The following is a 14,290-nucleotide window of genomic DNA, read 5'->3' as shown; positions in this document are numbered from 1 at the left end:
ATAACACAAGCACTCAAGTCACTCCAAAACAAGTACAAATATGACTCTGTCATTGTACATGTTGGTGTGAATAACCTGAGATGTACCTCCCTGGACTACATGAAAAGAGACATAGAGGAGCTCTCTGATCATATAGCCCAGGCCGGTATGATCCTGACCCTGAGTAGCATCTTGCCCTCACCAAGAATGATGCCACAGTACGAAGAAAAAATTATCAGGTTTAACAATTGGCTAAGCTATTGGTGTCGTTCAAAGGGGATCCAGTGTCTATCAGCCTGGGACGACATGCTCGACAAGCCATGCTGCTTCGCCAGAGATGGCTTGCACCTGTCGCCCTTTGGCTTTCGAATAATGGCCAAGGTTCTTGCCACCCCCATAGTGCCTTTTTTTAGGCAAGGCTCAAAAGCCAAAGCCACCTCCATAAACAACACAAGAAACCAGAAACTGAGGGCAATGCTACTCAATGCCAGAAGTCTAAACCTCAAAATGCATGCACTCGAGGCACTCCTTAGCATGGAGCAAATCGATATCTGTGCAGTAACAGAAACCTGGTTCAAAGCTCCAGAGAGCACCCCAGCACTACCAGGCTACAACTCATACCATACCTTTCAGCCCCAGAACCCGGACCGAAATACAAAAGGAGGGGGTGTATCCATTTTCATAAAGGATACCCACACCTCCAGGTTAGTAGCACAGCACAAGGCCTCAGAGACCATCCATGTGCAACTAACAGTGGGCAAAGCTGCTTTTCAGATCGTAGCCTGCTACAGATCACCTACCTTGTCTCAGGCCCCCACTCAGCATTCCTGAGAACATTGGAAAATATAAAGGTCCTACCTAACACCATGATATTGGGAGATTTCAACTACCCAAACATTGACTGGGATAACTACTCAAGTACAAACTCCTTTGCCCAACGCTTCCTAGAGTTTATAAACTCAAACACCCTGGAACAGCTGGTCACCACGCCCACAAGATGTGACAACATACTGGACCTGATCATCACCAACATGAGGGATCAGTGCTCCACATCAGAGGTAAACCCCTTGCTGGTAAGATCAGATCATAAACTAATCACACTGGACATCCACATCCCGACCCCACCCCCAGTCAAGGAAACCACTGTGAAAAACTTTTCAAAAGCCAACTTCACACTTCTCAAGACCGAGGTGGAAAGTTTCAAAACCCCCTTGCTAAAGGATAATGCTGCCCAAACCGCAGAATCCTTTGCAAATGCATTCTATGAGCATCTACAGGAATGCATGGATCGAGCCATCCCAAGTAAAACCAAGACTCACTCCTCCAAAAAGAGTAAACCAGTCTGGTGGTCCCCGGACATAAATAAGCTATACAACAGAAGGAGGAAACTACTACATGATAGAGCAAAATCCCAAAAAGGAAAGGCATCACTGATCAATATTAGCAAGAAACTGTGATCCCTCATAAAATCATCCAAGGCCAGTTTCAAAAGAAAACTTGCCAAAGACTCTAAAGATAACCACAAAGCCTTCTTTAGCTATATCAAGAATCTAGGTGGCACCTCTCAGATATGCTCTGAGCTAGTGTAAAATGGCAAAAAATACACTGAACCAACTGACATTGCCAACATCCTGGCTGACAAGTTCAGTGCAAACTTCACCCCCCCTCACCCCTAAAAGGGCCCGTGTCCATCCCAAAAGAATGCAGAGGCTCAGACATCATTGACATGCAGGTAAAAACAGCCCTCTCCAAAGCTAAGAACACAGCATCAATGGGACCGGACGGTATCCCAGGCTGCGTCTTACACGAGCTCCAAAAGGAACTAAACCCTCACCTAAATTCACTGTTCAAACTTAACCTTACCACAGGCTGTGTACCCAAAGAATGTCATACAGCAACAGTCATCCCCGCTCCACAAAGGTGGTGCCACAACAGAACCTGGGAACTATCGCCCTATAAGCCTGACTAGCCTGGTCTGCAAAGCTATGGAGAGAATCATCATGGAACTCATAAACAGAGACATTGGGAACCTCCAGACACTGGACCCTACCCAATTCGGCTTTGTTAAAGGCAGATCCTGCCACCTAAATCTAGATGACTTCTTTGAAACAGTTACCAAGGCCATAGATGAAGGAAAGGTAGTCCACACAGCCTACCTGGACCTCGCTAAGGCCTTTGGCAAAATTCCCCACTCTGGCATCATAGAGAAGCTCACCAGCTTGAACATTAACCCCCATGTCACAAGATGGGTGGCCAACTGGCTCACGGATAGAACACACATGGTCAGAGTTGCGGGTGCCATGTCCGACTCTAAACCAGTTACAAGCGGCGTCCCACAGGGCTCGGTCCTGGGACCCCTCCTGTTCGGTATATACTTCTCTGAGGTACAGGCAAGCACAGGACGACTATGGCTGACCAAGTTCGCAGATGACTGCAAACTGGGGGCCATAATCGACTCTCCAGCTGACACAAACATCCTCCAGAAGGGTCTTACAGAGACAGATACCTGGTGTCAGAACCATGGCCTCAAGGTGAATGCCAAAAAATGCACAGTCATCCCCTTTGGGAAAAACAAAATGCCCACGAATTATCACATAGGTGGTAATCCACTAAGTACAGAAGATGCAATTAGGGACCTGGGGACCCAGGTAGACAGCAACCTCCCCTTTGATAATCACATTGCCAAAGTGGTTAGAAATTCCTTCTATGTAGCCCACCTAATCACGAAAGGGTTCACCTCTAGATCAAGAAAGGTCATTGTGCCCCTCTACTCATCACTCATTAGGCCCATAATAGAGTACAATGCCCCATTTGGAATGAACCTTACTCGACACCTGCAACAGCTAGAAAGACCACAGAAGTACCTCACCAAGAGGATCATGGGCTTCAAAGAGATGCCCTATGCAGCTCGACTAAAGAAACTCCAGCTCTACTCTGTTGCTTACCGCCTGCTCAGAGGTGATCTCTGCCTGACGTATAAGGCCATGTCCAACCTGGAATTAATGGACATGCTCCACCTCAAGAAAACCAAATCTCTTAGAGCCACACGCTCCAGTGAATTAAACCTCAGCACAACAATAAACAGGACATGCTGGAGGGATAGATTCCTGTCCCAGAGACTTCCCTCGCTCTGGAATAGAATCCCAGTTTACGTTAGGCAGAGCCCCCCTCTGACTCTCTTCAAGAGAAATCTTGACAAGTGGATGGGAAATCATAAATGTACCCCTGGGATCGCTTCAGTGGCCCTGCTAGACAGAGGCCCAAGAAACTAATTTAAAAGGGAGGAGAAAGCCAACACATTCTGGCTAGGCTTATAAATGCCCTTGGGCAGATAGCCTAGTACCTACCTATGAACCTATGAGAACAGATGGAGAAGCAGAGACAGTGACAGACTTTGCTGTCCTGGGTTCTGGGATCAAAGATCTCTGCAGATGGATAAAAATTAAAAGGTGCTTGCATTTGGAAGGAAAGCTATGGCAAAAGTGGATGCAATTTGAAATAGCAAAGATATCACATTAACAACAGAGATCCATACAGTCAAAGCTCTGTTGTTTTTTCCAGTAATGAAATAGCTGCACTGTAAGTAAGGCCATGCTGCAGAAAACTGATGCTTTGAACTATGGTGCTAGAGAGAATGTTTAAATCCATGGACTGCTAGAAGATCAAATCAATTAGTACTTAAGGAAATAAACCCATATTGTTCACTGGCAAGCCTTATAGCAAAACTAAAACTTGCATATTTTGGCTGCATAACACAAAACAAGGATCACTGCAGGTGATATTGATGCTGGGAAAGATGAAAGGCAGAAGAAGAAGAAGAGGAGGAATACAGAGGCTAAGCTAGATATACAGCATTACTTGAAGCAATAAATATTAATCTGTAAGAACTAAAAGAAACTGTTTCTGCCAGACAGGCTTGAAGTGCTAAAATCCTTGAGGTCATGATGAGTCAGGCTCATCTAAATGACTGAACAACAACAACAACAATACTTAAGTCTGTTTTCAAGAAATAAGCACAGAGAGGTTATAATGAGAATAAGGATGTTACAAAAATGAAAAAAATAAATAATTGAAGTTCTGATGGAGGTAATGTGAAATATGGGTGCAAGGAATTACTGTATAGCAAATTATGGGATTGCAAAAATAGCATTAAGGCAAATAATATTACGGTTGTGGAGAAAGGAGATGGGAGGGTGAACTGTTACAACAAAAAAAGAAATTTGTTTTATTTATTGCATTTGATGTTAAAAATGCATGAAATGTATGTTACCATGCTGAAGAAATGTGAAAATTTTCATGTGTCAATATATAAGTACCACTGGATCTTTTACAACCCCCTGAAAAACCATCAACTCAAGCACAATGGACCTCAGTTTAATGTGTCATGCAAAGGATGCACACGCAGGAGTACAACATCCCTTTATGCTACACTGCAGTCCAAGTACTGGAAAACAAATGCAAGCACTATGGGAAAAGAATCCACAACCTTCTGATTTTTAGCACAAAAGGCAAGTGTGCTACAGCCCCAGGAGCACAGCTTTTATTTTTCTTTTGATTATTTAATACATTTTGATTCCGCAATGCCCCTTGACCTTTAGTGCTTGTCACATATTATTCTGTTAATTTGTTCTTTATTATACCTTCTTTGAGGGGGGCAGCCATGAGCTGGAGGGGTCATGGATGCAGTCTCACTACAACTGGGAAGGATTTTTATTACAGTTTACCATGTCTACTAGTGCTGAACATGTACATTCATGCATATGCCCCACATGGATATTCACCTAGATTTTCCCAAAGCATCTATAAACACCTGCAGCAATACATCTGACCACCACCCAAGGGTGTTATCATACATTAATAAAGAAAGAAAACGTAAAGCTGGCACATGCTTTCCCAAATAGCTTCCTGAGACATTAAAGTAATGTGGGTCACTGGAACCATTCTTCTACGAGAATGAACTGCTTATGGACTACCTGATTAAGTTTCTACATGGTCCCATTTCACAGCACATTACTGCTAGTTTGGTACAGCTTGTAAGAAAGGCTTCCTCAGTGTAACAAAAAATAAACTAACCCGACCAATGCTAGGAAATGAGAAGTAAAAAAAAAAATGACTTGGCAACTTAAGCAACAAGTAAGCAGGTAAGGTAAAACACCATTTCATTCTCTGAAAAGCTAATCATGCAAGTATTTTAAAAAGCCCATGTATCATCTGAAGATAGTTTACTTTTTGCTTTCTTCTTCTACATCTCTGCTAAAAGTGTGCAGATAGGGGTACCCTTCATAATGTCAATCTACTTTTCGTCGAGATAAAAATGTTGTAAGTTTACAATCACGAACTCCCGGAAAGTACAGTTGTGTACACTTACCATAAATGTAGATGTTCAAGTGTATTCACTGTTGCAGTCATCACACTTGAGTTATCCTGCCATGGGTAGCCCACAGTCGGCCTGAATACCACAGGCTTAGTATTTCTGCATTGGTTGCTGTTGCTCCAGGACTGACTCAGGTCGTCAGTGGTATAAAATCAGGTAGCTGACGCCATTACATCATTTTTCTTGCCCCAAATGTCAGGCGCCCCCAAATAGGGAGCTAGGTTATGGTGGAAGAACACCACTAGTAGAAAGTAAATACCAAAAATCCCTGTAAGGAGTGAGGAAGAGAGAGAGAGAGAGACAGAGACAAGGGGGATGGAGGGTGGGAAACCAGGACTGCAACAGTGAATACACTCAGACATCTACATTTATGGTAAGTGTACACAACTGTACTATGTACTTCGTGTTTCACTGTTGCAGTAATCACACTTGGGTTGATTCCCAAAGCTGAAGTAAAGGGTGGAGGCAGTCAAGAGGAGTTGGGGCTGGCTAGGATGCCCTGCAAGACTGCGGTTGCAAAGCCTGCCCTGGATTTGGAGAAGATAGGCAGGTGGTAATGCTTGGCGAAGGTATGAACAGAACTCCATGTTGCAGCCTTCAGGATGTCCCTGGTAGGGACCCCTCTGAGAAAAGCTGCAGAGGTTGCCCTTGTGGAATGTGTCCTGACCCCCTTAGGAGGTGGTTTCCCATGGTGTTTGTAACAGAAATGGATACAGTGTGCTATCCATTTGGAGATGGTTTCTTTGGATATGGCCTTGCCCTCTGCCCCTGCTGCAAAGCTGACTAGTAATTGGTCAGTTTTCCTAAAGGGCTTAGTCCTATCCAGGTAGAATCTGAGCTGTCTGTGCACATCTAGAGAATGCAGAATCCTTCCCCCCTTATTTTGAGGTTTAGAGTAAAAGGTGGGCAAATGAATAGATTGGTTGAGAGCCACAATGGACACCACTTTAGGCATGAAAGTTGGGTTAGTCCTGAGGGAGACCTTGTCAGCATGAAAAATGATGAAGGGCTCCACAGCCATGAGTGCTTGTAGCTCTGAAACTTTCTAGCTGAAGTGATGGCCAGAAGCAAGGCTGTTTTCCAAGAGAGGAATTTTAACTCTGCTAAAGCTGCAGGCACATAGGGGGGGGGGTAGCGTGAGTTTTTCCAACACAAAGTTAAGGTCCCAAGCTGGGGTAGGAGCTCTTCTATGTGGCCTTAAAATTGTTAGCCCCTCTTAGGAACTGTTTGATGAGAGGGTGAGAAACGAGAGGTGGCTCTGTGCTGTAATGAGCAGAGATGGCAGAGGAATTAATTTTAACAGAAGAGAAGGACAGGCCTCTGTGAAGTAGGTCTGCTAGGTAATACAGGATGAGAGGTAAGGAGGGCTGTGCTTTTTCAGCCCCTTTAGCCTGGATCCAGGTGCAATACCTTTTCCACTTGTCAGCATAGGATTTTCTAGTGCTGGGACATCTGGCCTCATGTACAACATCCAGGACTTGCTTGCTTAGGCTGGCAACTGGAGGAGTGGTCAGGAAATAAGACAGGCTGCCAGTTTCAGAGTCTGCAATTGTGGATGCATGAATTCTCCATTCTGCTGGGTCAGGAGAGTTGGGATCTGAGGTAGGTACCATGGAAGCAGGGGTGACAGACTGTACAGCAGTGGGTACCAGTGTTGGCATGACCAGTCTGGGGCAATCAAGATTGCTCTTGGTTTTTCCTCCCTTATTTTGAGTAGTACCCTTGTAAGAAGCGGTAGAGGAGGAAATACATAGATCGAGAGGTTTACCCATTGGAAGGATAGGGCATCCACTTTCCAGGCCTTGCTGTGAGGTTCCATGGTGCAGAATTTGCTAAGCTGGTGGTTGTTCTGGGAGGCAAATAGGTCCACCTTCAGGGTGCCCCATTTCTGGGTTACAAGGTTGAAGGTGCTGTGGTTTAGTTGCCACTCATGTGGGTCTAGGAGATTTCTGATTAAGTTGTCTGCCAGAGAGTTTTGGGAGCCTGGCAGGAATTGTGCTAGCAGGTGAATTTGCATAGCTGAAGCCGTGTGCCAAAGGGTCATGGCTAGCCTGCAGAGGGGATAAGATTGAGTTCCTTCCTGCTTGCTGATGTACCAAATCACTGTGGTGTTGTCTGTTTTTGATTAGTAGAGGCCCCAGAGTCAGTAGGGGTCTGAAATCTGTCAGAGCATGCTGAACAGCTAGCATCTCTTTTTGGATGATGTGCAGATGTATTTGATTTGGGCTCCAGTGGCCTTGAATGCACCTGCCATCCAGTTACGCACCCCAGGCATAATCTGATGCATCTGTGGTTAAGGTCTGGGCAGCGTGGGGTTGTGAAAAGGGAAGGCTCTTGTTGTGGTTGCATGCTGCTGCCCACCAAAAAAAATCTTTCCTTAGACAAGGTATCATAGGTATGATAGTTTCCAGGTCATGACAGTGTTGACACCAAAGGCTTTTTAAGTACCATTTAAGTTTCCTCATATGCAGTCTGGCATATGGAATGAGTAGAATGCAGGAAGCCATGAACCCTAGAGCTTGCAGGATTTTCCTTGCGGATAACTGGGTCCTGGTGGCTAGTTGAGAGAAGTAGCCTGTCAGATAGGCTTGTTTTCTGGAGTACAGAATGCCATCTGGGATGCTGTGTCCAGGCTGGCTCCCAAGAATACAATTTTTTGAGTGGGGACTAGTTTGGATTTCTTTTTGTTTATAGTGTACCCCAGGGAGGTCAGTAGATCCTTTACAAACGTCAGGTGCTGTAACAGCTTTTCCTGACTGTCTGCCTGAATTACGCAGTCATCTAAGTAGGGTAAATTTGAATATTCCTTTGTCTGCAAAAATATATGGCAGGAGCCAGGCATTTTGTGAAAACTCTGGGAGCAGTGGGTAAGCCAAATGAAAGTGCAGAGAACTGAAAGTGCATAGATCCTGCCATGAAATGTAGATTTTTCCTGCAAGAATCCCTGATTGGGATGTGCAGATAGGCCTCTTTTAGGTCTACGGTGGCTAACCAAGCATTCTTGGACAGCACAGGAAGGAGCTTCTGGAGGGTGAGCATTTTGAATTTTGGTATCACCAGGAAGGTGTTTAGAGTTGCTAGACTGAGGATTGGGTGCCAGGTGCCCTCTTTTCTGGTTACCAGGAAAAGTCTGGAATAGAACCTTGGCCTATCTGGTCTGCAGGAACAAGCTGTATTGCCCTCATAGAGAGCAGGACTGAACTTGGTTTTGGGCCTCTGCTTACTGGTTTGGAGGAAGATCTGGGAACCCTTTTGGGGTTGGCAGTGTGTGGAAATAAAATTTGTACCCTTGGGACAGTGTTGAGGACCATCGGTCGTTGGTGATGGAGGCCCAATATTTTGCATGGAAGGCAAGTTTTCCTCCTAGGGGCACAAGCAGGTGGGCAGAGATAAGGGGTGGAGTTGAAAAGTCATTGTGAGTTCTTTCCATAAGGGGGTGGCTTAGCACTCCCTGTTTTTGAAGTGGAGGAACTTCATTGCTTAGATCTCTGCATTCCCTGAGACTGCTGTCGAGGGGGTCTAGTTCCCCTAAGTCTTGTCTGAGCTGGCCTTGAGGGGCTGGAAATGACCGGTGCTTGGAGGGACAATGCCTACTGAACCTCAGAGGCTGGACTTGCAAAAAGTCTTTAACTGTCTGCATAGATTTAGCTTTTTCTTCCATCTTTTTTAAAAACTCTTCTGCCTTAATGCCAAACAAATTGTCTTTGTTCAATGGTGCGTCCAATAGTTTTGATCTGACATGGTCTAGCAAGGTCTGTTCCTTAAGCCAAGCATGCCTTCTAAGTACAGAACCTGTGACTGCTGCCCTGTAGGATGCTTCTAGGGCATCAAAGCCACATTGCAAGGTGTGTTTACTAACTTGGCTTGCAGAATGCATAAGCTCCTGTAAATCTTTATTTTCTGCACAACCTGGAAAGGTAGATATTTTTTGTTTAAGGAGTTCCATTGTATGTTGCTTGTACTGCAGTGTGTGGAACTGACAATTTAGTGCTCTAATGGCAAGAGTTGCAGAGGTGTATACTTTTTTACCCCATCTGTCTAAAGCTCGGGAATCCCTGTACGAAGGAGTAGGACTCTTAGCTGTGGTTGCTTTTATTCCTTTAGGTCCGTGGGAGATGACCTCTGGGATTTTTGAAAGGAAATTTGTGTGAGTCTCTATTCTACTCTACTCTGTAATACTGGTCAGGTTTCCTGGGAGCAGGTAGTAGGGTGTCAGGAGTTAAACTGGATTCTATGAAAACATCATCCACAACATCCAGGACAGGAGGAATAGCTAAAGGTCTGTGTTGTGGTAAATCTAAAAATTCCCTGAGTCTCTTTTTGGACTGAGGATAGTCCTGACACTCCCATTGGAAATGCTTTCTCAAAGTATGTAGGGTTTCACCAAATAAAAAATCCTCTGGTGAAGAGGCAGAAGGAATGGATTTCTCTGCATCTGAATTCTCATAAGCAGACAAGGGCATGTCTTCATATTCAGAAACCTCAGAGTCATCGGACTCCTGGTCAGATAAAACTGCTGGGGACAAGTCTCTTTTTCTTTTAGAAGGGGTAGGCTGGCTTCCCCTAATAAGCATAAAGTCTTCCGCCATTTTAAGCATTTGAGACTGAGGCATGGAAGCAGGTGCTTAAGCTTGGGTTGTCGTTTTTTTAGGCGTAGTTCTTAACCTGGGCCTTAGAAATGTGGTAGTTTTAGAAAGAACTGAAGATGCAAAAGAAGTCGTCGGTTTGCTTCGAATATCAGTAGTGTGAAGAACTTCCTCGGAAGCTAGTGCCTGCTCAGCGGCTCCGGACCCATACAAGGTAGAGACATCCACAGGATCCTTAGTCAAAGAAGAGTCGCGCGGCATTCCAGACACCGAACGGGTCTCGGTAGTGGCCTGCGAATCCACAGAAGCGGGCATCATAGGCTGCAAAAGCGCCTCACTAAGGACTGGTGAACTGGCGACTAACTTAATGGAAGCGTCGTTGGCAGTTTTAGACCTGTGTGATCTGTGTCTGTCTTTATCCTTATGTTTTTTCAGAAGATCGGTAGTCGGATGGCTTACCGAAGCCATTTCGGAATATGGAGATCGAGAGTGAAAATATTTAGCTACGATAAGGGCCCGACGACTTATAGTTCTAGTGTTGAACAAAGCACACAACCGACAGCGAGGGACGTTGTGGTCATGGCCTAAACAGGTGACAGTAAGAATGTAAATCTCGGTATGGTATTTGCTTTCCATAGGCGAGACAATTGTTAACTTTTTCTGACATCGGTTAGAGCAAGAAAAAAGGATCCCCAATGGGGTACTTAGCTTTAGAAGACTTCAACTTCAATTTCGGAAACGAAAACTCGGGTAGCAGCTGACTGGCACTCGTGCGAACTGCTTCTACTTCGGGCTCCTCAGCAAGAAAGACTGATGTAATGGCTTCAGCTGCCTGATTTTATACCACTGATGACCTGACGTCAGTCCTGGAGTGACAGCAACTGATGCAGAAATACTAAGCCTCTGGTATTCGGGCCGACTGAGGGCTACCCCTGGCAGGATAACCCAAGTGTGATGACTGCAACAGTGAAACACGAAGAACATCATCACAATTCCTCTCCAGGAAAGTAACCACTTGGCCACCAATGATAAATTCACAAAAGGAAACAAATTACACCCACTGAAGTGGGGGGGGCTTTACCCCCACATCCCCCTACTTAAATATAACAACTCCGAGATCACACTACAGTGGAGAAAGGGCAAAGTTCATCATGGTGGCCAAGTGATTACTTTCCCAGAGAGGAAATATGATGTTCCGGGAGTTTGCAATTGTAAACTTATGTTTTTGTCTTGACATTTTGAAAGTCGATGAAAGGTGGGTCAACATTATGAAGAGGACCTGCAGATGGATATTATCTAGCTCTGATATCAGACTCATTGCATTCCGAAGGTGATGTACTTTGCAGTCTTTCTATCTGGTGTGACAAGAAAGATTTATTTTTCAAACAGTGATGTCAATTATGCAATATATGTAGAAGATGGACTACATGTAAAGTTTTCTGCTTTACAATGTTAAGTGAAATTCTGTAGCAAGAGAATGGCTTTTTATAAACATAGCATAAAACAGGATGCCTTAAACTACCATCAGTTTTACCAACCATTCTGTTAACTTTGGGTATTTGTCTTTGGACCAGCCAATCTACCTGGTTAGCAAATAGTAAATACATTCACCATATTAAATGGCAGGGGAAATGTAATGGATATTTTAGACAGTCTGACATGTAGCCACTTTCTGGTTCATAAATATGTAGCTTTAGTTTAAACAGATTTTAAACAAGGGGAAGATAATGGAAAACATTTTTAAAATGCTTGTCCTATGACTGTCTAAGCCTTTTCCACAGAGCAATTTCTTTGTGTGAGTTTCCTGAAAACACATTCCCCTTTATGGAAGTTTCCGGGGCCACATCTTAACCAAAATACTACTCACCCACTCAGTCTGTAAACAGCATTAACAACAAAACCAAGGTGCCAGAGTGTAGTATCCATTCATGTTACAATTCCATGCCACCCATATTACTTGCCTGCACTTTTTCAACTACCCTGTACTATAATTAATCTGATAAATAGACTGTACCTATTCAGCAATCTCTGTAGTCTTGTTGTGGGATATGTCATTCATCTTCCTCATCTTAGTAGGTTGTCGTGTGACTGATAAAAACTATTGTATTTAGCCACAAGGAAAGTATTACACATCAAAAGGGATGTTGGTGTGCTCAAATCCAGGAGATTTCTGACAATAAATGCTGTTCCATGGTATAGTGGTCATTCCAAGAAAGAATCTGGATACATTAGGATGGACAAAAAAAATAAGAATAAGAGAACTAGATGTTAAACAGACTGGACAGACTAACTTATGGAAGCAGGCTGGAAGCTCCACATTTACTTATTCAGAAGTAAAGAAAGAAAAAAAAAAGTTTCTTGCCAAGGACAGTAAAAAAAAAATACCCGACATATCAATGATGTCACTCTTGACAATGCAGGAAGGGCAACATGAGGTAGAGACAGAATGAACAGCTGTATAAAGAAGAAAAAGTAAAACCACAAAATTAGGGCACTGCTGTTTTGATGAAGCAATGACATGGTAAAATATACTAGCTGGGTAGGAGGTTCTATACTCAACAGGAGACAGGTGAAAAGTATGGATTGGACAAGCTGTAAAAGAAAACGAGCACAGATGACGAATGTCATTAAAATTATGTAGTAAGCTACAGGCATACAACAGATGTCTGTCTTCTTCCACCAGTTAATGACTGTTAAGTATCAAAGTCAAAGTCAAAGAAAACTTTACTGTCATTCAGAACTACACAGCAGTGTAGCTGAACGAAATTACAATGCTTCATTTTCAATGCAGGAAACAGTTGCACATATAGATAGCAGGAATTTAATAAGTAGCAATTTGTAAGTAAACTAGGACAGCAGTGACCCACACCCATCCCAGAACAGGAGACAAAAAAGATAAGGAACAATATGAAGGTAATATTGTCAAAATAAAATTGAAACAATAACAGCATATCTATGATTAGAACGAATTATTGCAGTTTGTATATTGCACTTTACAGTCCTTCAGTGTGTAGGTGAGCCACCTTAGTATTGCACTTAGTTATTGCACATCCATAAAAACAGCCCTTTGATAGGCTAGTTATGTAACAGACGTCATGGTTTGTTTTTCCAAAGAGTTTAACAGTCTAACGAAGAGTGGAAAGAAACTTTTTTAGTCTGGTGGTCTTACAATGCAGACTTCTGTATCTCCTGCCAGAGGATAGGAGAGTGTACAGACCATTGGCAGGATGTGTTAGATCGCTGGAAATCTTTTTGTCATCAACCTACTGAATATAATCAATACTTTGGTTTGAATGGAAAATTTCAGGGAGTCATGAGAAGTAAACAGAGGTCAAAACATTATTAATTTGCAGATGGATGGCACTGTTAAGATCATGCAAGCCCTGCACAGCCTAAATAGCTAGGCAATTCATTAGAAAGCTACAAAGCAGGAAAGGTGCAAGGACCACAGATCAAAAGCAAACCTATAGCTACGAGCTGAGAAAATGTGCAGCAGGTAACAGAATCAAACAGATGCAGCATAGTATTTCAGGAAAACATATGCACTTAAAACTGTCTGCAGATGTGTTACTGTTACATAATGGTACCTTTTTTTGTTCTAGTTTTTTACAGCACTCAGCAGTCTGCTTAGATATACCAGAAACCTGAATATGTACAAAAATGTTATTAGTGCAATGCCTGGGAGGGGCAAGAGACCTACTCGTATTGGCTTGTGTAGATGAACTTCATCAGAATAAGTTCCTGCATATGTTCATGGAAAATATCCTCCAGGGTCCGTCCCCACTCCTCTTCCAGCCATGTCCGGAATTCCTGCAAAACAGAAGCATGGAAGTATACACATAACACACCAGAATGCATTCAAAACACAGTGGCTACACACAAGAGTTTGTTGTGTTAGCAGATTTCAAGGATAAGTGCATTTGCATGAATAAACTTACCTTAATAGCAGATGTTCAAGTATTTGGATAACTACAGGTTCAAAGGTGATTGTAAGGGGCCTTTTTAAGCCTAGTCATACTTTCCAAATGTATCAGACAAGTTTTGATACTCTAGGGTTATTTTCAGGGGTATATCTAGGCTTGGGTATCAGCAATGAAGCATTTACAGGCTCCTCTGTCTATCAAGAGACTCATGTGCTAGACCAGCAGCAAATTTCTGATTCACTATCCACTGGTCTAAATTACATTTAGGGAAGAACTCTGCTTCACATGCATAATTAATGTAGAAATTTATAATACTAGTTGAAAATTGTGCAAAAGTAGACATGGTTCCTAGTCTGATCATTCTCAGCAATCAGACATCCTTGGGTATGCATGGCAGCAATCTTCTACCGCAGCATTTAGGGGAACCT

General features: G+C 43.4%; 1 protein-coding gene across 4 annotated transcripts in view; it reads right to left on the bottom strand.

Moving 5' to 3' along the window:
* FBXO31 (F-box protein 31) overlaps window positions 1-14,290 on the bottom strand; it is a 1,097,250-nt gene that overhangs the window by 399,182 nt on the left and 683,778 nt on the right. For all 4 annotated transcript variants that reach the window (XM_044081741.1, XM_044081743.1, XM_044081742.1 and 1 more), the window contains one exon: window positions 13,640-13,749. In XM_044081741.1, coding sequence (XP_043937676.1) covers window positions 13,640-13,749 — 110 coding nt within the window. The remainder of the gene's footprint in view (window positions 1-13,639; window positions 13,750-14,290) is intronic.

Source organism: Protopterus annectens, chromosome 8.part1, assembly GCF_019279795.1.
Source record: "Protopterus annectens isolate FY-2018-M chromosome 8.part1, PAN1.0, whole genome shotgun sequence".
NCBI classification, from domain to species: Eukaryota; Metazoa; Chordata; order Ceratodontiformes; family Protopteridae; genus Protopterus; species Protopterus annectens.
This window is presented reverse-complemented; position numbering and strand designations above follow the sequence as displayed.